The sequence below is a fragment of the Aulostomus chinensis genome, chromosome 12 (assembly GCF_037954235.1).
Source record: "Aulostomus chinensis isolate RoL2024-O1b breed Wild chromosome 12, RoL_Achi_v1.0, whole genome shotgun sequence".
NCBI classification, from domain to species: Eukaryota; Metazoa; Chordata; class Actinopteri; order Syngnathiformes; family Aulostomidae; genus Aulostomus; species Aulostomus chinensis.
The window spans coordinates 4,678,809-4,700,775 of record NC_141331.1 but is presented as its reverse complement, the minus strand read 5'-3'; the positions used below and the strand labels follow the sequence as shown (position 1 = coordinate 4,700,775).

The 21,967-nt window shown below is 43.2% G+C and overlaps 1 protein-coding gene across 2 annotated transcripts in view; it reads right to left on the bottom strand.

The window, feature by feature from the left end:
* ptpn4a (protein tyrosine phosphatase non-receptor type 4a) overlaps positions 1 to 21,967 on the bottom strand; it is a 75,150-nt gene that overhangs the window by 23,358 nt on the left and 29,825 nt on the right. For both annotated transcript variants that reach the window (XM_086219737.1, XM_086219736.1), the window contains 8 exons: positions 14,967 to 15,074; positions 14,070 to 14,112; positions 13,341 to 13,419; positions 11,503 to 11,547; positions 11,126 to 11,178; positions 7,924 to 8,044; positions 7,442 to 7,529; positions 5,993 to 6,081 (listed from right to left, as the gene is read on the bottom strand). In XM_086219737.1, the coding sequence (XP_086075863.1) occupies positions 5,993 to 6,081; positions 7,442 to 7,529; positions 7,924 to 8,044; positions 11,126 to 11,178; positions 11,503 to 11,547; positions 13,341 to 13,419; positions 14,070 to 14,112; positions 14,967 to 15,074 (626 nt within the window). The remainder of the gene's footprint in view (positions 1 to 5,992; positions 6,082 to 7,441; positions 7,530 to 7,923; positions 8,045 to 11,125; positions 11,179 to 11,502; positions 11,548 to 13,340; positions 13,420 to 14,069; positions 14,113 to 14,966; positions 15,075 to 21,967) is intronic.

Below are 21,967 nucleotides of genomic sequence, written 5' to 3'. Positions count from 1 at the left end.
CTGCAATCTATTTTGCAAATAATCTTTTAGATTAAACCGTGCGTTCTTGATTTTAATGTTTTACGAGTAACCAGATCAGCGGTACGGATGACACAGGTACGCCAGGAAACGACTCATCCGCTCGCTGTTCCCTCTGGGTTTTCATGTGACATCTTCAATAGTTTAAGGAGTTCTTTCCAGACATTCCTTGAGTGTTGTCAAATTGGATTAGTCTCCCTGCTCCCAGGCTTACTCAGAGACAGGGTATTTTGAGACAGCCTGAATTGGACTGAAGGGGGCAGTAAGTTCTTGTTCTATTCCTGTCCATCCTAAGTGATTACTCTCATTAGTCCAGTGTCAATTTAGCCAGCCTGGAGGCTCTCCTGTACAACTCCACACTGGGCGGTGGAGAAAGTCCAACATTACATCTTGTTGAATTAAGTTGTTGTAAATCCTTGGCCTCTTCCCTCTCCGTAGAAAACATTCTCTCATAGTATTACTGGTATCATCAACGGCTGGTAAAATGTGGGGCAATCTACATTTTGATGGTGTTAACTTTGTCCCAAGGGGTTAGATTAAGTGCTTTCCACTTCTCTAGACTGTGATTAATCTTACGAAGGAGCGGAGTCACATTAATATTTCATACATCTGCAATGTCGGCACACAGTTTGACCTCTAAATACTTCATGGCAGATGAGATCCACTTAAATTAGCCCAAGCCATAGCGTGATGACACACTTTATATAGGGGCATATGCTCCCGACTGAGAAAACGTTTCTAGCAGATCAAGAAGAGAGGATGCGAGGTCTCAGGTTTATGTGGTCTTCTACACGCCTGTATTCCCTTAATTATTGCCTGTTTTCTTACAGCTACAGCTAATGGTTCAGGGAGCAATGTAAACAGTGGAGGGTAAAGAGGTTCACACGCCATGCATTACTCATCAGACCAGGAATTATAGGAACTAGCTCCTAGTAGCCAATTACTTTCTCTGGAATGTCTTTTTCCCACCAGTCGGAATGGTCATGTGTCAGCCCTTTTCTGTTTATAATTCTATTGTTTTATGAATGAGCCGCTGCTGTTTATATTACTTTACAAAACAGGTAGCTGGCAGTGCTGCGCTGGCTTGTCCTTGACCAGTAAACAACCATTTTCCTCACTGGTGGTTCCCACTGGACTGAAAACAGCTTCCCTGAGGTCGGAGCTAAAAAAGGTTCCTCACAACAGGGTTCCTAGAACTAAGATGGCCAACATTTCGTTGGGTTGGCCACACCAAAAAGGTGGGGCTTTTTCCGAATGTTGTGGGAACCGATGAAAATGTTCCTCCGGTCTGAAGCACCCCACGAAGGCCTTCATCTGTTAGCGATGATGTTAGCATCTGCTAGCCATGTCAGCATGGGCAGCAGCCCCTTTTACTGTTCTTGTTTTGGAGTTTGTCATTCTTCAGTTTCATTGATGAATTAAAGGTTTCACTCAAACACATAAGAGGGACTTGACAGGACACTTGTTTTAGGAAGCCATTAGTCTGTCGTTTGTTGACAAAATTAGTCGTTTCTAACCAATTCAATCCACGTTAATAGAACAGCAGTCTCTTTGTTCTCACTCGCAGCATTACATAATACTGCTTTTAAGGAGAAAGTCAAATTATTACACACTTTTTTTTTTTGTTTGTTAACCAGCTTAAAAACTTCCCCTTGCAGAGCTTCACCTTTCACCTCCACATTCTGACAGAATGTTCCAGCTCCTCACTTAAGGTTTAAGATGATTAAACTGAGTTAAATGTTACAACCAAAGACTCCACGTTACACATTTTCTCAGAGTTTAATATTTGGTAGCTTGGTAACTTGACTTGATGACGCTCTGCGGGTTTGAACCACGCTCACCGTCCAGCAGGAGCTTGTCATGACTGACACACACACGGCTCGGTGGCAAGTCTTGCAATGGGTTTAACCTCACCCACATCCTGTCACACTCGCTCCAGCACAGCTGAAGTGAGTCAGTGAAATCATAATTGATGTCGCGTTACGGGTGTGAATGTCATTCTCAGTAATTTAATGTAGCCCCTTCCACTGAAATCTGACGTCTTTAGTCTGAGGAAATACTCTCAGGAGTCACACCGCCTGCTTTGTTAACCTCTGGCCCATTCGTCCTTCCATAGCTGCAGAGTATGAAAACACTAAAGTCTCCTGGCGGTTCATCTCTCATCAATCTGTCTAGTATCTAGTCATGCGCCTACAGAAGCAGAAATGCTATAACATAATGTTCAAATCAGAAGACCACACACACGCGGCCGCAGCAAGAGGTTTGCTGATGAGCAGCGGAGTAACATAATCCCTTCCTAGAGCTCTGTTGCTGCTCTGACTCATCACTCCCTGCTAAATATATTTTACGTACACACACACTTGCATGGACAAACACCACATGCTTATGCAGAGTGTGAGTCATGCCCCATCTAAGTGCGTCGCATTTGTTTGGCTGCTGTGGAGTGAAATGGGAACGAGGCAAAAACCGATATGTTCTTTTCTCTTTCTCTCTCTCTCTCCCCCCATCTCTCGACCTGTTCTTACATTACCACTGGATCAGGAAACATAACACGAGAAAGAAGAGAGGAAGTTAGAGACGACCGGAGAGAGAGAAAAACGCTCCAGTAAGTGAGACATAATAGAATGAAATAGTCAAAAGAGAACCTACACAAAATGACCAACGGATTTTTTTCCCTCCAATTACTGGAGGACATCTGATGTGGACACTAAGTTTAGCTCAGTGGACAAGATCCTCTCCTCTCATTCACTCTCACACTCTCAGTTTTAAGAGTTGTTTGCATCTACTTGCACTTACTCCCCTGAAGATGTGTCCTCACCCTAAATAAAAAAAAAAAACAAAAAACAAAAACAACAACAAATCTCTTAAACCTCAAAATCTATTTTCTTGCCACCAAACGGTAGAAGACGATCCGGGGGCTTGATGCTATGTCTGCTGCAGTGGCGTTGTTCGATCAGCACATGTACCTGCGCCTATCTGTGCACTCGTGCATGTGTTGATTTGACAAAAGTGGACTCTCTTATCTTGAGGAAGCACAAAGTATTGACCCCGTCGACCTGCTGCTCCCACAGCCGGTCTGAAGCAGCCTCCCACAAAACATACGAGCACAGAACACACGTCCCGGGCCGTGGGAGTCTACACACCGGCCGCAGGGACTTAAAGCCATTGCAGCTTTGATTCTCCAAATAGATCAAAACATTCCAGGTTATTTCCTAATTCCAATTTGCATTTATGTCAATGGTAAATGGACCACACGAACATAGCAACTTTATAACCCAGCTGTAGTAAAAGCGCTTTACATGTTGCCTCATTCACCCATTGGACCAGCAACCCTGAAGTTACTAGACAACCACGCAACCTCTGAGCCACACCGAGTGTTTGAAGATTCTTTAACTGGCTTCTCTGAAAGATTAACTCTTTCCTTGCCAGCGTTTTGGCAGTTTTAAACAATTTAGCTCATATTTCAAGCTCCCCGGAATACTTTGTGGTGATAATGAAGAGAAAAATAAAACAATCCCGAAGAGCAAAGCCTTGGATTTCATTGTGACAGATGTTTCCTTGTAAGTGCATTCATTCTTTTTTTTTTTTTTTTTAAATCTTCTTTTTAAATCGACACTTAAACGAGGGTTGGTTTTCATGAGAAACTCATTTTCAGACAAACAGCTGAGAATTTAAATGATGTTTGTGTTTATTTGCACTTGCATTGTTTTTCATCACTACATTATATTTGCTTCAGCTGCATACCATGAAAAAATAAACAATAATCAGCCTGGAGGGGCTGCAGTTGAATGGCTTAGACATGCTACAAAGACACTTCCGCTAACTGGACACCTTGACCCCGTGCTTTAGATCACTTCATTAAGACGCCAGATGTCCTAAAGTAATTCAAGGACACACACACACCCACACACCCTTCATTCTGCTAAGAACACGCAACTCATCTTACCATAAACACAAGATATACAATATAGACTCCAGCCTGTAAATATACAACACACACACACAGCTGCTAAGGGAATTTGATCTGTGTGTGTGTGTGTGTGTGTGTGTGTGTGCGTGCGTGTGTGTGTGTGTGTTTTAAGCCTACACATGACTGAATTATCCTCCGGAGTTACAAGGATTTGAGTAGTTACTGTCCTACTCCCGGCACCCATTAACATTTCACCTCCCACATCGCAGTGGGGAGATTTCCAAGAACCAGCGCGTTTGAGGGAGAATCAAGAGATATTAAGAGCGATGAGAGGAAGTAAATTAGACAGAGAAGTGAAAGGAGGACAAAGAGGAAAGCAGATTTGATGCTTTTAATATTTCCAGGAAATCTAGTTTAATGCCAACCCCCTGCCTGCAGAAAGATCTGATGCTATCATCTGCATGATTGTAAAAACGATCAACCGTGGCTTAAACATTAATATGCCATGTCAATAATCACGATGTGAGAGGTTACCAAAATACTACAAAGCGTATTTCTCAGCAAAAAGGATTCCTGGAGGCAGTTCAAGTGGAGCTGGCAGCAGACTGATGGCCAGAGCGGTAGCTTTGTGACAAGAACATCTACCATTTGATTATCTAAAATCTGTCCGGGGGAAAACGACAAAGAGCTGCTTTCTTCTCACATCAAATATGACAGCTCCAACTGCAGAGACCAAGGCAGCAAGGCCTGCACTGTTGGCGAGCAGCTGCCAACAATGCTCTTTATGAGTGTATCAATGGAAGTGGAGTTTTCTAGCGATGCCCTGCTCCATGTCCGGATGGTTCCACGCATTCTGACCTGACAGTTGGCAGGTTCCCGCCCATTGGCTGCGGAGTAGAAGCACCCAAACAGTTGGCTGTCCTACTTGTGGCCACCCAGTAAGTTTAATTGAGCCTGTTGGCCTTCTGATCAAAAGTTTCTTTTATATCTCACGCCGAGCAGCTAAAACAAGTACACATGCTCGGCCAGCTCAGTTACGACTGCTCTCTGTTTAATGACACTTTAAATATATAGACACTCAATAGACAAAACTCAGTAAAAGTACTGTAAAACAATATAAAACGCTTATATAGATGTATGCAGGGCTGGGTGATGTCCAATTTTCCATACCAGCACCTTTATAGGTTCCTGAACAACACTTTGTTCAACACAGTTAGAAAATGCATTTTGTCACAATGAAAATGTGACATCAGCGATGATTTTAGTTTCCAGCTGCTTGGTATTTTCACATGCTCAAAACACTTTCATATAACCTGGAAATATAAACTACTTCACCCGTATGTGGCACAATTTAATTGGTCCGTTTCAATGTTCAAGTTTCATGTTTAAGCTTTGTTGGCATTTTTCTACTCAAAGCAGTTTAAAAACATGAAAAAAAATCGGTGGTGAGCAGTTCTGATGGTGCTATAAAAGGAGAGAAGCTCGATACCCAGCCCTGCAGAACTCGTCTCAACCCCATTTGTAGCAAAACAAAGACATACCAACTTTGTCAAAATGACAATAACCTAGAACATAAGACGATATTCAAATCAAGGTGTTTACATGCGCTGCACTGAATGTTCCACTCATATCCAGTTTAAATGAGCACAGCCGTACATCTGGCACAGCGCTGCTGAACTTCCAGCCCTGCATCCCACTCCACCCTGATGAACCATCTCACTGGAATGAAATCATGACGACCAGCAAAACCTCTGAATCACAGCTGTCATAAATCTGATAAGATCGTCACTGGTTCTGAAACAAACTCAACAAAGTCACGGACAACTTATTCCTCACCACCAAAAGCTCCTTGGAAGAATCCTCAACAGTACCGTGACAAAAACGGCCTTTCATCACATGCTTGTGTCTTGTTTGTTTACTTGGTTATGGTTCAAATCAATTTATTTGTCCCTGGGGGCCAATGGTTGCATTCCAAATGAAAAAAATAAAAAAGAGCTGCATATCAATCTGTAAGCCACACTGAGGAAGTAGTCTTGCACACTTTCACAGGTCCGTGTGACTCACCATGGGAAATAGTTGATCCGTACCCTGTTCTTGTAAACCACAATGCCGGCGGACATCACCCCAATGAGAATCTCCGTGTTACTCTGGTCCTAAAAGAGAAGGGAGGAGTGTGTTGAGACCAGGCAGCCAAGCAGAGATACTGAGAGGGGAGAAAAAAGAAAAAAAAAAAGACAGAAAGACACGACAGCAGAGTCACAAGTTTCAAGTCGGCCTTCCTCACTGCTGCAAGACAAGAAACTGTGGCTGGAAACCGAGGTGGCTCTGTGGGGAAACACCTGGCTCAAACCTAGAGTTCGCGCTAATGAGACCGACTGGGAAAAAGAGACACAGTCGGACATGTCGAAAGGATAATGTGTGGGTTCGGGCCGACTAAACATCCACATCAGATAGGACCTTCCATCATGTAATGCAAACGAGACTTTCCTCTGCTACTTTATCGGTGTATCACGATGGATTTTCCTTCACTTTTCTGTTATCAACAAAGTGTGGAACTCGCTGGAACGCCAACCGCTACCCCGAGTTCTCACAGTGAATGTTCTGACAGACACATTTGTTTGTATTTCTTTATCTGGTCTACGCCATTTGTTTCAGCGCAGTTTCTCTTCACAATTTTCTTCTTTCATTCATTGGATACGAGAGGAGATTGCAATTCCATTCAATTAACTGATGACATGGTTCTAAAGTGAACCGTTAATTTCTCCACTGTCTCCCTTTTGTTATAAACCAACAACAACCTAAACAGAAAGAGGAAAAAAAAATATCGTGAATATAATTTACACTTCTATTACTTATATGTATTATTTTCTTACTGCTGATACTCCCGCATGGCTCACGTCTCCTCTCTCAGCTCAGGAGCCAATCGCAGGCCGAGGCCGGAGCGATATTGAGCTCGAGATTAGACGGACGCTGACTTGACCTCCTGGGATCTATACATGCAACATTCCAGAGGAGGATTATAAAAAATGGACTCTCATAGGGGATTCATTATCATTACCTCTACTCTAACCAGTTGTCGTCAAATGCTTGAGAGCTCAGCCAATAAAGGAGAGTGAGGAAAATCTATAGTTTGGGACGAGTTTGTTTTAAGCAGGAATCAGAGTGTTTGTGATTACTGAGCATATGGCTGGACAAAGAAGATGGGGATTATACTGGATGATGTGTTGGAGGGTTTGTAAACAAACATTTAATCCACACCGTTTACTACATTTTATACAATATTCTTTTTCTTCTTGTTTTTGGCCTCTTTTTTTCTTTCTTTTTTTTTTTAAAAAACAATTTCAAAACAAAGAGCTCATTCATTGCCGTTCGTGTATGGACAGAATGAACCAGCTCTGCCCAGGTTTCTAGTGCGGGATGGAGGAGGAGGAAGTAGACGAACATCAACGGGGATATAAACACACAGACACACACACAGAGGCGTTAACAGAAGCAGAATCAAATCTTACTTACTCTTGCATAGTGCAGCTCTACCCCGTAGAGCTCTAGCGTTCGTGCTGTGTTCAGATAATTAAACTCTGACTGGGCAGGAGATAGACCGCTGAGAGAGAGAGAGAGAGAGAGAGAGAGAGAGAGGGAGAGAGAGAGACAAAGGCAGGGATCGGTGGTGTGCGGAAGCAAACGCAGTCGTGATGACATGGTAGGTTGAGAAAGAGCGTGTGTGTTCAAGAGACATATGGAGAAGGAGCGGGTGTGAGGGAGAAGGGGAAAAAAATAAAAGAGGAAGATTTTATGTCAGTGAAAATGTCACATAAGCTGATGAAATATGAACCACGTGAGAGCATCTGTGGGTGTCAGTATTCATGCTGCTGAGACAGAATTCGTTACTTAAACCACAGTAAAGACGTCTTTATGTCAATATCATACATGACGGTGGGTGAACGCCGGATCAGATTGCAGTGTTTTTTTTGCCTCGCCAGGTCCTCTGTCTTTACCTGTGCTGCTGGTGATGTTTGGCGACCTCTTTGTGGAAGTCTTGTGGAGGGTTGGGGATGAAGCAGAAGTCGGACAGGTAGCCCGGAGGATGCTCCGTCTCATTGTAGTCGCCCAACTCAGCTACACAGTTACAGGAAACAGAAAGAAACACAGAGGCGCCAACATCACTAGAAATACTGTGTTGTGGTTGTGTGCCATGCGTGCCTGACAGCGACCTCGACTTCTGACCCCCAAAACCTTTTCAGTTCATCCTGACGGAGCTTTTATCATTCTAGACATGTCGTGTTAAAAAGGATGGGACTGGTATTGTGCACATCTGTGGCGAGTCAGCTGACAGTAACCTTGGACCACTAAAATCTGCTCGTCCTTGAGACCCATTTGACAATTGGACCAAATTTGAAGAAGTTCCCTCAAGGCGTTTTAGAGACATCACGTGAGACATTTTAGGGACATATGGATGTGCCCGAAACCCCGAGACACAATGCCCCCAGCCTGGGGCTTTCACCAGCAGGGAGTGTTACACATGATTAAAATAATGTTGGATGAGCTGGATTTAATGACTCCTACTAAAAATATTACCAGCAAAGTAAAAGCTTATTTTAAAAAAAATAAACAAAAACACCACCACATTTTTCAAATCTGCATGCAACTGTATGAGTTACTAAGCGCCCGTGCAGAGTTAAAGCAAAGCTTGAAATGCACTGTCAGATAAAGAAAGACTCTTCAATGTGTAAACATAAACCGAGCAGTTCAGAACGTGTTCTCTCTGCCACAGCGCTGGAAAGACTGCGATTACTATTATCATGTATTACCTTTCTGTTATTAAAAAGTAACATCACACGTAGCAGAAGTGCATTTTAATGACAGAATAAAGGTTTTAATGCATATGAATTACAGAGTGACGCGGGATAACACACAGAGACGTATGAAATCAAACTGTTCCCTGATGCCCGGAAGCGTTCAGGGCCCTCAGAGAGAAGAAGCTCAAAGCAAAGTCTCAAAGCCATTAACTCACTGGCTAGCAGTTGAAGCTCAAAAGCATCAATCCACTCAAGTAGTCCCTGGACTAACCTGCTAGCCGCTAGCCCAAGCATATTGACAAACCAATCAATTCCTGCTCACCTGCTTATTGATGTGCACACAACTCCAGAGAGACATGCGTGTACAGTCGATAGCTTAAGTCTCAGAGCAGTGGACGAATGTTGGTCTCGTTTTATGTTGCAGTTATTACCTCAACACGGTTCAATTCCACCTGCTGCAGCTCAGGCTTCCGCTAATGACCAGCAAAGCGCAAACAAGACGTCAATTTTGGATGATGGATTTGCATGCAGAGCGGTAATTCAGAACATGTGTGTGTGCACATGCTTCTTTTTTACCCATTAACACTCGACAGAAAACCTGCCGGAGTGATTAGTCGCCCACCACACACCACTGTCAATATGAATAAATCTCCAGATGCAATAGTGAGCAACTCTGTGAGTGTTTGATGATGTAATATTTTGGTACAGGATGAAAAGCTAAATTACACAAGCTAATGATTTCAAATTCAACGGTTATCTCTGGTGAAGTGGTCGCTGTGGATTTAAGACAGAATTTGGTAAATTGTAAACAAGAATTTAGTCGCCTGGCATGGATTTGTGGGATTTATTGTGATCGATGCTGGCACTTGGGACAAGCTGACTGAATTAGCAGCATAGCAGCTGCTTCAAGCCGTTTTTTTTTTTTTTTTCCCCCACCAAAGCAAACATTTATCTTCATAATCTGGGCTGGCACTGAACGAAGCGAGAACGTAGCTACAGAGTGTGTTTCTGTGTACGTTTTTTTTCTGTGTAAAAGCAGTCGTGTCATGATGTTGGGTAGTCTAGGCCAAATCTCCTCTCTGACCTATATAGTGGAGCAGCGCAAATTCCCACAAAATCTGCCAGAGTGAGAAGGACAGAGAGACACACAAAGAGTGTGTGTGTGTGTGTGTGTGTGTGTGGGGGGGGGGGGGGTATGAGCAGGAACCAAAAAGACTAGAGAGATAAAAGAAAGGACAAAACCGGCTGCATGAAAACAATGAGCGGCAGTAATAGAGAGAGACAGACAGAGCAGTGTGTCAGGAGCATTATTCTGACAACAGAGGGGCCCAAACAGTGTGTAACCCAAGCACTAAAGCACATTAGATGGGATTAGTGTTGATGCCCACTGATATACGTTGTCTGTAAGTCTGCGGTGATGTTTCACCACCAGCCTGTTTGGTGAATAAGTAGGTCACGAGGAACAGGGTCAAACAGCAAGGACCAACACAAAGAGGAGACTACACTGGTTTATGTAACGGGATATTCTCTGATTGCAGCTCTCCAGCACGATTAACAACAGTATCCAACATGAAAATAAATACTACCTGTTACTGATCACCATAATCAGAGCAAACTTGGAAAAATGCAGGCTATTCACATCTGGCTAGTGATGGTGCACGCTAGCAGAGAGTGCTAGTTCAAGAGGATTTGGGCTTTCGCTAACTACTGTATATCTGGTGTCAAACAATTTCAGGAACAGCTGAGCTGCCGCCAAATGTCGAGATGTTTGATGATGCTGGACTGCGGGTGCTGTAACGTACCATTCAGGAAAACCCTCTCACCCTCAAAGCTAGGCTCTTTCATTTTGTCATCCTCAATTAATATAGCCAGGATGGACACGATATAAAGGACACCTTCAATCATCTCTTTGCTAAAGGGGATAAAAGTAAATGATCCTCAAGAAAGGGAGGATTAATTGTGGGACCATCATTCCGGGTGTACCTAATGCACTGGTTGGTGAATATGTGTTAACGAGTGTTGATTTGCTATACATCATTACCTCTCCTCACCAGGTATCTTATTTTCAAAGTTGCCATTTTTGAGATGTGCACAAACTCATAGTGCACTTTTTTTTCCCCCCCTCTCGTGTGTTTGGACAATATTTGGCCACTGGTGCAGCTTTTAGACATGTCAGAAATGCAAAACGCTGGCCACAACCACACTGAACGCTCATATCACTGCAGTTTTTATCACCCCACAGCTTAATTGAATTGTAATGGCTTTGGAGTAGCAGCTATAAATGCACTGGAGCAACCACAGTCATTACATTTAACAGTGTGTGTGTGTAGATAAAAGGAGGCCTAATGAATTTGATTTCAATCATAATGCAGAGTGGCTGTATCCAGGGAGCACCACTTACATTGAACAGCATAGGATGCCAGCAGTGCGGCTGTGTTGTGTGGACAGGGCAATCTGGAACACACGGAAGAAACAAGATGATTCAGCTTTGGATCGATTCGAGAGATAACAGTTCTCTTTCCTATATTAGAGAGGTTTCTGTCCTGGCCATAAAGGCAGAGAACCACTGACGCTACTCTTGTGTTTTATGTGAGGAAACGCAGAGACTAAAAAAAAAACAAACAAGGGGGGGGGGGGGGGCAATAAGCAACTTAGTTTGTGTGTGTGTGTGTGTGTGCGTGTGTACATAGGCTACTTTATTGGGTTCTACACTTCATAGAGTTTTGAGCTACAACCAGTACTTACACACTGATTATAATTCTTATCTGACGCACTCACCTTCCAGTTAATATGTCCTGCTTGATCTGAAGAAAATATTGATACCTGGAGGGGGGGGGCGCGCACGCACACACACACACACACACACACACACACACACACACACACACACACACACACACACGCTGCGTTAGAATATAAAAGCATGATGTTTACTGAATGTTCACGTTACTCAAAGGGTAAATAGGACAAATGAGTGAAACAAAATAGCAGTTTGATAAAATATCTGGCATGGTCGCCTCTCGACTAAACTGTTGGTCTGATCAGACCAACAAGCTACTTCACGGGGCATTCGGGTGTGCCTCGTAAACTCTGAAATCTTAATTAAAGTCTTAATGGACAGGAAGGTTGAAAATGACTAAATGTATACACCTTCAGCTTTCCTTCTTTGGAATCAACTCATCTCTTATCAAGCTCTTCTTCTTTCACAAGCTTTTAAATAATCCGCCGCAAAGAAAACATTCCAGTCTTTAAAACACAAATACTCAAACTGATCAATTATCAGCTGTCAGGCTTTGTTGCAATGATCTACACACATTCTTACAAATACAAAAATAAAAAAAACAAACAAATTAAAATTAGAAAAAAACAAAGGTTGGCGGCTAGAATGCTTCATCTACTAGACGTTTGGCTGGTGAACTACAAGTTAATTTCGGACCCTGCTTATGAGTGAGTCGGCGGTTATATAAAATTAACAGACCCATCAGAAGCAGCCTTTGTTTACTTAGTAGTGCAGTCTGCTCATTTACCTTGACAGAAGTAATGAAATCCTTTGGACTCTGAATTCAGTCATCAGCATGTTCCTTTTTTAAACATTTATCTGAAAAATCATTTAAAATACACACTGTGGTGATTTAACATCCTGAGAGGATGAGAACTGTTGCTTTCAGGGGCTGTTGTGTTCCACGTCCCTTCTGCTTTGGATGTACACTGCAGCAGATAAGCCTCTCACGTCCCTGAACTCAACATTCAGTGTCACAGGCTCTATGCGAGGTGGTGATGAGGCTCAGAATGGAATAAGCAGCAAGGCAGAAAAAGGCTTTTGTGGTGCCATCACACCTCCTCTGCACTGTATGGCCTTGTCACAAGACATACCAGCTTGTGTCATTCTTTACCGCGCTGGCATCAAGGAAATGATGCTTCTAGAAATCAATTTCAAATGGTTTGGTTGAAAGAGGGCTTTACAGAACACGAATTCGGTTACTTTAAATCTACAGGGCGGAGAGAATATTTATGTTTTACCCGTTAACAGACGATGTGAACTGATATTTGTGAACATGTATATTTTCGGCTGTTTGTGACAGCTACAGTTCATCCCACATTTCCTTTGCTTTGCTTTCAGCCTTGGTTATTATATCATTTGTTTACCTGCGGTGACATGAAAGCCGCTTTATCAATGTCATAAGCACTCTTCTTCAAAATACTTCTAAATATTCGCTCTATCACTTTCTCACAGTACAGACGGACGAACACTTTTCATTAAAAGCTCCCACAACAGCTTCCGAAGTGTGTCTGTAGCATCAGAAGCAGAGCTCGCAACCACCAGACCCAAAATCTAACTACAAGGTCGCTCTCCTGACAAAACACGCGGGAACTGCAAGAACCACAAAAGCTGATGAAATGACTCAGGCGCACACATCTCGCGAAGCCATCTTCACTGTAAATCCCTCTCTTATTGTCCAACGAAAATGTGACTTACATTTGGAGCTGGTTGTCAACCTGCATCGGCACTTTGCCGCGTGTCGTCCTTCCTTTGTTTACGTTGCGTGTTTTGAATTTGCCGCTGTAAACTTCACTTAGGGTCAACATCACAAAAAAAAAAAAAGAAGAAGTCTTACCGTGTGTATTCTTCCTGAAGTTTGCTGGGATCTGTCACAAAAAATTTGACTCTGAAGCTCAAGTTATGGGGAGACCCTCCTAAAAAGACATGAATGGAGGGGAAAAAAATAGTTTAGAGGATGTGTGTGTGTTAATGCAGTATTTTTTAATGTTGTACTGGATTGAAAAGATAAATCTATCCAGGCCCCGTATTCTCAGTGATGCAGTTACATGTATTGGACTTATATCCGTATGGGATTACTGCTTACTCCCTAAATAAATCCCTTAAAGTGTAAAATAAACAAGAATGCACGTCAGACTATATTCATACACAGTGTAAAATATAAAATTCCTCCATGAGTCAATCACTCAGCACAAAAGCAGAGTTGAAAGACAGTTCAATCGTTGCTGGGGGACGACTGCAGATCTCACTACCTCTTAATTGTTCTACATGTTACGAATTCTATGAGTCATTATCAAATACGAGAGTAGAGTTGACACGGAGTTTAATCGTTGCTTCAGGCAGGCCGAACATTGAAAACAACCAGTGTAGACTGGATCACCATTGCTTGAGGTGGAATGTGGATTTTTTTTTTTAACAATCACTGAAAGCTGGACTGCCAACTGCTGCTTCCACTGGTTAACTCAGAAATTCAAGCGATTAAGTTGCACTTGAGTTATGTTACGAGGCTTCAGTATCTGCTGGAGACGGTCTGGAGTTATACTGGTATGTTGTGGATTTCACCTACTTTTTAACTGTTTCCTGATGGGCTTGTTGGGATCGAGCCAGCGCTGTAAAATATTGATTGAGAGACACTTAGAGACACCATAACGCTTCCACAGCATGACTAGACCACTTGAATTATTCAGCACCAGCCACACACACACACACACACACACACACACACACACACACACACGCTGCGTTAGAATATAAAAGCATGATGTTTACTGAATGTCTGTCAGAAATATTCAAACACTGTGTGCGACGGTACAAACACACACCAATATAATGCACACACAGAAACAAATGAACGTAATCTACAGTTGAAACCAGGGGTTCCCAAAATGTATGATGTCTTGGGCCTCAAGTTGATTGTTGTAATCAATTTGCTTCGCAGGGTCCCTCAAGGACGGTATGTGCTTGATGCTGAGGAGCTTTTCAGACACACAGAAACACAGGAAAACTGATCCAGAACCTCTGAATTCACCTTTAGAAAAACAAATAAAAAGATATTTATGATTTTTAATAGAATTTTTCAAAAAACTTTTAAGTACGAAAATATTGTTCTGCTAATTTGTGTGGTAAAAGCATTGAATTTTTAAATCCACAATTGAAGAAAACGTTTATGCCGTAAAGTCTTGCTGGTTATACTTGGAAGACACTTGAGGACCCCTTACACATCAATGTGACGCACATGATTTTATGAGTCATGTTATAGACAAACATGTATCTTCACACACTTGGAGGATGACCTTTTATTAAGGTCAACTTGTCACCGCCACACACACACACACACACACACACACACACACACACACACACACACACACACACACACACACACACACACACACACACACACACACACACACACACACACACACACACACACACACACACACACACGAAGCATCCTACTGACCGGGGCATCTGAGGAGTCATCAGCCAAGTGCAGGCCGAAGTAGTCCCTCTCTGTCAGCTCCAGGTGCTTGAAGACAGCATCCTGCAACACCTGCCCATGATCGGACTTCTACAAGACAACAGGAGACGAACATAAGATTAGAATTTGTTTCTAAACTTCTTCAGAAAAATGAAGCAGGGACATTTAGAAGGAAGGAATTCTTTTACGCAGACCTCTGAATCGAGCCCTCATCTATTTCCTGTTCCCTGGTGAAACGTCACATGTGAGTTTAGGGAGAATGAAAGAGGAGCGAATTAAACTGCATCCTGTGGAACGTCGCCGCGTATGAAATATTGTGTGGACAATGGAAACGTAGAGCTGGGAGTCGGGAGTGGGAGCTCTAGCCCCTTTCCCTCCACACACGCTGAATTATTTAAACATATCTGAAGATTTCAGTGAGTTAAGAATCATGTGTGATTCATCCATGTTGAGCCCCCATTTATTATCTCTCAGCCACAGAACACGTATAAAGAATTAAGCTGCTGTGTGCCTGTGGGCTATTATCCTGTAGTTATACAGTTTGCAACTTGGTTTGTGCACTGACCATGTAACATTGTCTGACATCTTTACAGCAATGAAGCAAAGTAATCTCAAAAAACACAGAAAATGCCAGTATGAAAAATTTAACTTGGCATCTAACAAAAAAGTCATTAAATGGAGTCGCCCGGAGTTTTCCACAAGGTTGAGAGAAGCCTTTAACAGATGGATGTAATTACACATCAGTTCGTGGATTCACATGCACAGTTTCAGGCCATTTAATTGGACTACTGTCGCCGTATAGAACAACAGGGAAGGATTGATTTGCGATGTGTCCTCCGCAACAGTAGGTGGCGCTATGCAGAGTGGCATGTATGGCAGAGTTAAATTCAAATACTCTTAAGAGAAACTGACAACATTCTAAGCTGCCGCCAGGAGTTTGTCTCCTCATCTCTCAAAAAAAATTCCTGGTTTTCATTGTAGTTTTGCCAACCGTGACGACGTGTCACATGACTATTTGCTGCTCTGACCTACTGAACACCAGGGGCCAGTTGGAGTCCAAATGCCTCAGCAAATTTGTTCCAAACCTTATTATCTATAAATGTTAGAAGGTGTCTTCAGTCAGACAAAAGTGTTCACGTGTATTTCCAAACTTATCAAACATTGTGCACAAGCGCGGATCAAGTGTGGCTTCGCACGAGCAGAGGAAAACATCACTTTGAATACATGGTGTTGGTTTTTGGTTTTGTGCCAATATGTGGTATTTTTGATGATTTTATTGAGATATCATCGGTATAAAAACACGTTTATATGATATGCACCTTTTGTCCATACTGAAATTCTGTGAATATCAACATTTTTCTATTTCAAAAACATTTGGAAAAAGCCATAAATCAGGAAAAGACAAGAGGAAAACTGGGTCATTAATATAAATATTGGCCATCGGATTGATACGGATTAGAAATGACTAATATCCGCTGATAACAACAAGGTGCAGATCCTATCATGCATGCAAATACGGAAACTTCATTAATATAACAGTGTTTCATGAGAGAGTAGGAAGAGTGCGAGTGTAAACTGTGGGACCACAAGTGGAGCAGAAATTCACACCTGATTCTGCTGGGTGAGAGTGTGTAACTCCATCAGAGCTCCCATGGGAAACACACAAACACACACACACACGCACGCACCTCCTCTTTCATCCACCTCTTGTTTCCCCTGGTGACACACTTTTACAGCCCAGTGTGACAGTAGAGTGTGTGAGGGTGTGTGTGCAGGGGACAAATGGAATGATTGTTGACATGGCAGTCCACTAAGTTCACCGGCCGTCCTTCAGCTGATTTTGTGTGTGTGTGTGTGTGTGTGTGTGTGTGTGTGCGCCCGCGCGCGCCCGCGCGTTAGCAATCTGCCGCTGTCAAAGCTTTGTTACGAGTGAGTCAACTCTGATATTGTCTGTGCACCGTCTTCCTTCCCTGCTCACTTCCCCACAGCTTCACATTCACGTCTGAAGGATTTAAGACGATCATAAAAGAGAGAAGTTTAGCATCTCGCTATAAAAATCTCATCCTATATTGGGAGTGAAGGAAAAGAACAGAAGAGAAAAATCTGATGAGGTGGACAAAGAGAGTCGCTGGCGTGCGTTCTCTGAGACCAGTTGACTACTAAAAATGCAGCTTTGGAAAAATGCTCGCCAATGTGGCTCAATCTGAATATGTTGGTCTAGCATTGTCGTGTGGTTTGGGGTAGACAGACCTTCTCAAAAAAGCTCACATTTGTTTATTAGATGGTCTGTTTTTCCATAAATCTAATTTCATGCTTTAACCAACAGGCATAAACATTTTCCTGTTGTTTCAGCTCTGGGAGTTTAGGTTTCAGAGAGGGATCTACTGTCTATGACTGTTTCAGAAAACATGAGACTACAAGAGCTGGGTGAGAAAACAATAAATAAACAACTGTTAGCAGCAAAGACGGTTCACCATCGTAGCGTCTAGTTGGCGTAATCAAAGAAGATGATGGCGGCGTTTCATACCGCAGTGTGAGCTTCGATTTACACAGGATTTAAGCTGTAAAATATGGAAGAAAAATAAGGGCCGAGTGTAACAAAACGTGACAGGCAACAAAAGTGATTGTGAACAACTTTTGAGAAAAAGGTCACTCATGTATGGAGGTGGCCTGGATACCACAAAAGTGACTAAATGCTATCAGCTGGTGGCAAGCAGGATGAGAGAAGCAACACATCTTTGAAATCAACTGAGATGGAAACGCTACCACCCCAGCGAGCACACAGAAAACGTTCAACTCCGGCGACAACATTCGCAGGGCTGGAACGCTGCCACGACAACCATCAATTGTGTAGTCATTTGTAGCCATTGCTCCACGCGTGAGTGAGGACATAGCAAACGCTTCTTCTAGATCTTCTTTTAGTGCAGCGAAAGGCACCTGAGCACAGAGGAGAATGAGTGAATGATTCTGAAGATTCATGAGCACTGGGTACAGTTACAAACTCCCAGGTAGGAACCATTTTCCCAAACTGCCCCGCCTCAGCATCATGAGGAGTGCAGCAGAGATGCAGCTATTTGGATAAAGACCTCAATGTTATTCTACTTCCTATGTGAACAAACCGCAGCCTTTTTCTCACTGATCTGGTTTGGGTTCCTAAACCCAACCCATACGAGGTTTTCTGGAGCTGGATTCTGTCTCCTGGATTGGTCTGCGTTCTGAGCCATTGTGTCAGCGCTGGACTGGACGGCGTAGCACAAATGCAAACGGAGGTAACGAAACCGTCGCGTAATAAAATTTTTTTTTTTTTTAAAAACAGGTGCCCAAACACAGAGGAGGAATACGTGAATCATCAAAAAAACAAGATTCATTCACTTCATTGGTACACACGCACACACAAACACGCACGCACACACACACACACGTCACTCATTATACTACGCTGTAAGACGGCGGGAAGGAAGGGAGGGAGTGGAGGAGAGTTATACTCATCACAGCTCGCAGCATTTTTTGATTCTAGCAGTAAACTTAATTTGTGCGTTCAGAGGGAGTTAAGTGTCGGTGATCATGCTCAGAGCAGATCAACAAAAGGTTCGCAAACCCGTCTCGTGGGAAAGACCCGTGTGTCGTAAAGTTGACCACTGGTTTTCTTGGGCTTCCGTCATCGTGTGGGCAGTCTTTAAAATGGCAGCTTTATCAAACTATACATCGTGATGGACAGCAACAGTCACCAATATGGAGTAATGTATCATGTATCCCCCCCCCCCGGCCCTACTGGTTATGTATTAAGATATAAAACAACTATAAAAGGTCGACACTTTAACTGACAGGCTGATCTTCCGACTGGGTTCACACGAGCAAAATAGGGTAGTAAAAGCAACATGCAAGCCTCTAATCCATGTTTCCCCACATAGGACTATTCATAGACATGTCTGAGAGACTTGTGTGTTCACTGCTTCCCCTTTGTATGAAGCAGCTTTTCAAGTTGGATGTGGGAGCCCTCTGTGCCCTTTTTATGCTCCCGGGAAAGCCATCACCGCTCTGTGTGTGTGTGTATATGTGTGTTTGTGTGTGTGTGTGTGTGTGTGTTAGCGCTAGTCTCTTTGGGTATTCTCAAAGTATGTGAAGAAAAACAGCTATACGTTGTCAAAACGGAGGTGAAAACATGGGCATGAAGCATGTCCTCACACATTTTCACACATTCTTTCTCTGTTCTTTTTCCACAATAAACCACAGTGGCAAACTCCATTCGTGGACGGTTCCTGAGCTGAGCTGAGCTGAGCTGAGTGATAGCGAGAGTCACAAAGACAGAGAGAGCAACACAGAGCGAGCGGGGAAAAGAAAAGGAGTGATTGACGATGCGGCCGGGTGAGACAAACGCTCTTTGTGTTGATCTTCATCAGTCCACCCGCATCGCTGACTGAAATAGTGTCTGTGTGTGTGAGAGTGAGAAGAGGAGATGGAGACATGGTGATAGCGAATCAGAACACAAGAGACTGGCTGAGAACAAGGTTTTTCACTTTGAGAGAGTTTATCTCCAGTTTAAGAGGGGAAAAGCCCTCAAACATCACTAGCATCAAATCCAAAGTGCCACTTGAGTTAAAACCTCACAGTTTTCAAGGCACGCCACAACTTTCAGAGAAATGCATTTATTGTCCATCCTCCCCAGTGTCAGACAAGGAGCTGGACATGCTTCTCTCTCCTGTGCGTGCATTAGGGAGATAAGACCTGCAGACACCACCTGACTGCCGGTTAGCTTAGCACAATGAATGGCGGTGGGTGGGAAGTGTTAGCAAAGCTCCGTCTGCCTCCTCCTCTGAGTACTCTGGTTAATATTAGAGGTGCACCACTCCACTTTTTTTCCCGTTCAGATCCAATCAAAAGTCTGAGGAGACTGGAGCTCACTTTTCTCTTTCATATTATCATTCTTATTGTTGTTACCATTACGCTTACACCGTGAGGCTGAAGTAAGCCAGACAGCACTTCCTGTCACAGGGCAAAAATTTATTTATGATTGAACACAGGTGTACTCATCATCCACTACCACTCATTCCACTAAGCTAACCAGCAGTCAGCTGGTGTCATCTAAGCTCCCTGGTGAAGCACAGGGGAGGGAAGGGTGTGTGCTTATAAAGTCAGGACAACAAACGTGACATTTATTAGACTCCTTATTTCTGTCCCACAGCAAGGAACACAACTCAACTGTGTGTGTGTGTGTTTGTGTGTGTGTGTCTAAGAATGATGGAAATTCAGGAATGTGTGAGGCAGCCTGTTCAGACAGGAAGAGAGCCACATGAAGGAGGAGCCATTCATTTTTACCTCTGACACACACACACACACACACACACACACACACACACACACACACACACACGCACAAAGTTTTCCCTGCCTTATCCAACTGGAAGGTGGGCTGGCTTTTTATTACTGGGCACCGCCTTTGTTGAACATTCCATCAGAAAAAGTCAAGGCTTTTTTTTTTTTCAAGCATAACTATTCCCCCCAGAGTCCAGGAGCTCTAACGTTATGTAATGACACATTCGCAATTTCTCCAAGATCAATATCAGCCATGACAGTCATTATTCATGAGGCGAAGGAGTCTGTAATGAAACAGGGTTTTCGTCCATGTATAAATTGTACGCCCGCTGGCATGCTGGAATTAAGTTTTCTCCCAACCTGGCCCAGAGTTTGAAACGTCTTAATAAAGTAACAAATCTTTTAAAAAGGTACAACATTCTGTTGATGAAGTTGAAGGGCGAGTCCTGGAGTGAGCGCTGCGGTGCATTTCACGTGAGCTGACAACCAGAAAAGAAGCCTTTATCATCGTAATACAGACACGCGAGTCTGTATTTGACCCACACGGAGCAACGATGTGCAGCTGTCAGAGATCATTCACACACACACACACACACACACACACACACACACACACACACACACACACACACACACACACACACACACACACACACACACACACACACACACACACACACACACACACACACACACACACACACACACACGGGAAGAACGTGCAAACCCCACAGCCAGGACTCAAACCTGCAACTTTCTTGCTGCGAGGCAACAGTACCTAGCCCGGACGCAGGGCGCCACTCCCGTCTCAGTGTCAAACTGCACTTCTGATTAAATTACAGCGCGAGACACATCACATTATGTGTTGCAACGGTGGGCCACCACCATCTTTGATGATGTGCTGTCTTCCCTCTCACTTGGCGATGACTTTTGCAGACGGACCAGACAGGAAAGATCTTGTTAGATTGTTTTATGAAAGAAAAAAAAAAGGGGGGGGGGGGGGGGACTACGACAGTGGAATGTGCACAGAAAGATTTTACAATTTGCAACTGACCTTTCTTAGTTTAATTCCGTGCCACAATATTTGCCACAACATTTATTTCTCCCCATTTTTTTTCCACTGCGGTCATAAAAATTTTAGCCCTCCAGATACTTTTTTGTCAGACAGTTTGGACTTTTTCACTTGAGTGCACAACACCACACTACACATGCCTCGTGTATTCTCTAGCCTTTGCCACCTTTGTCTAAAAAAATCCTGGGAAATGCTGACACAAACACACACACACACACACACACACACACACACACCTCCAACAATAGCTCATAAAACCAAGCACAGTAACTCTAACAGGAGTGTTTGTCTATGGTGAAACGATCCATCCACAAACAACACGCAGACATGTTTCAGATGCTTTCTATGAATCACCATTTACACTCAGTTACGCATACGCAGCTTTTACAGAGTTCATACCGTATATAAATGTTTGCTCCAGCTTTCAAAGCTCATTCAACATTTTCAAGGCTGTTACATGTTCAAATACCAACACTGGCATGTGACCATTTAGTCAGGAAAATGGTTCTTGGAAACAACAACCTTTGTTAACTATAAAAGAGGCTTCAATCATATCATGAGTAGATGATTGGCGAATGGCACATGATCACATCTACAC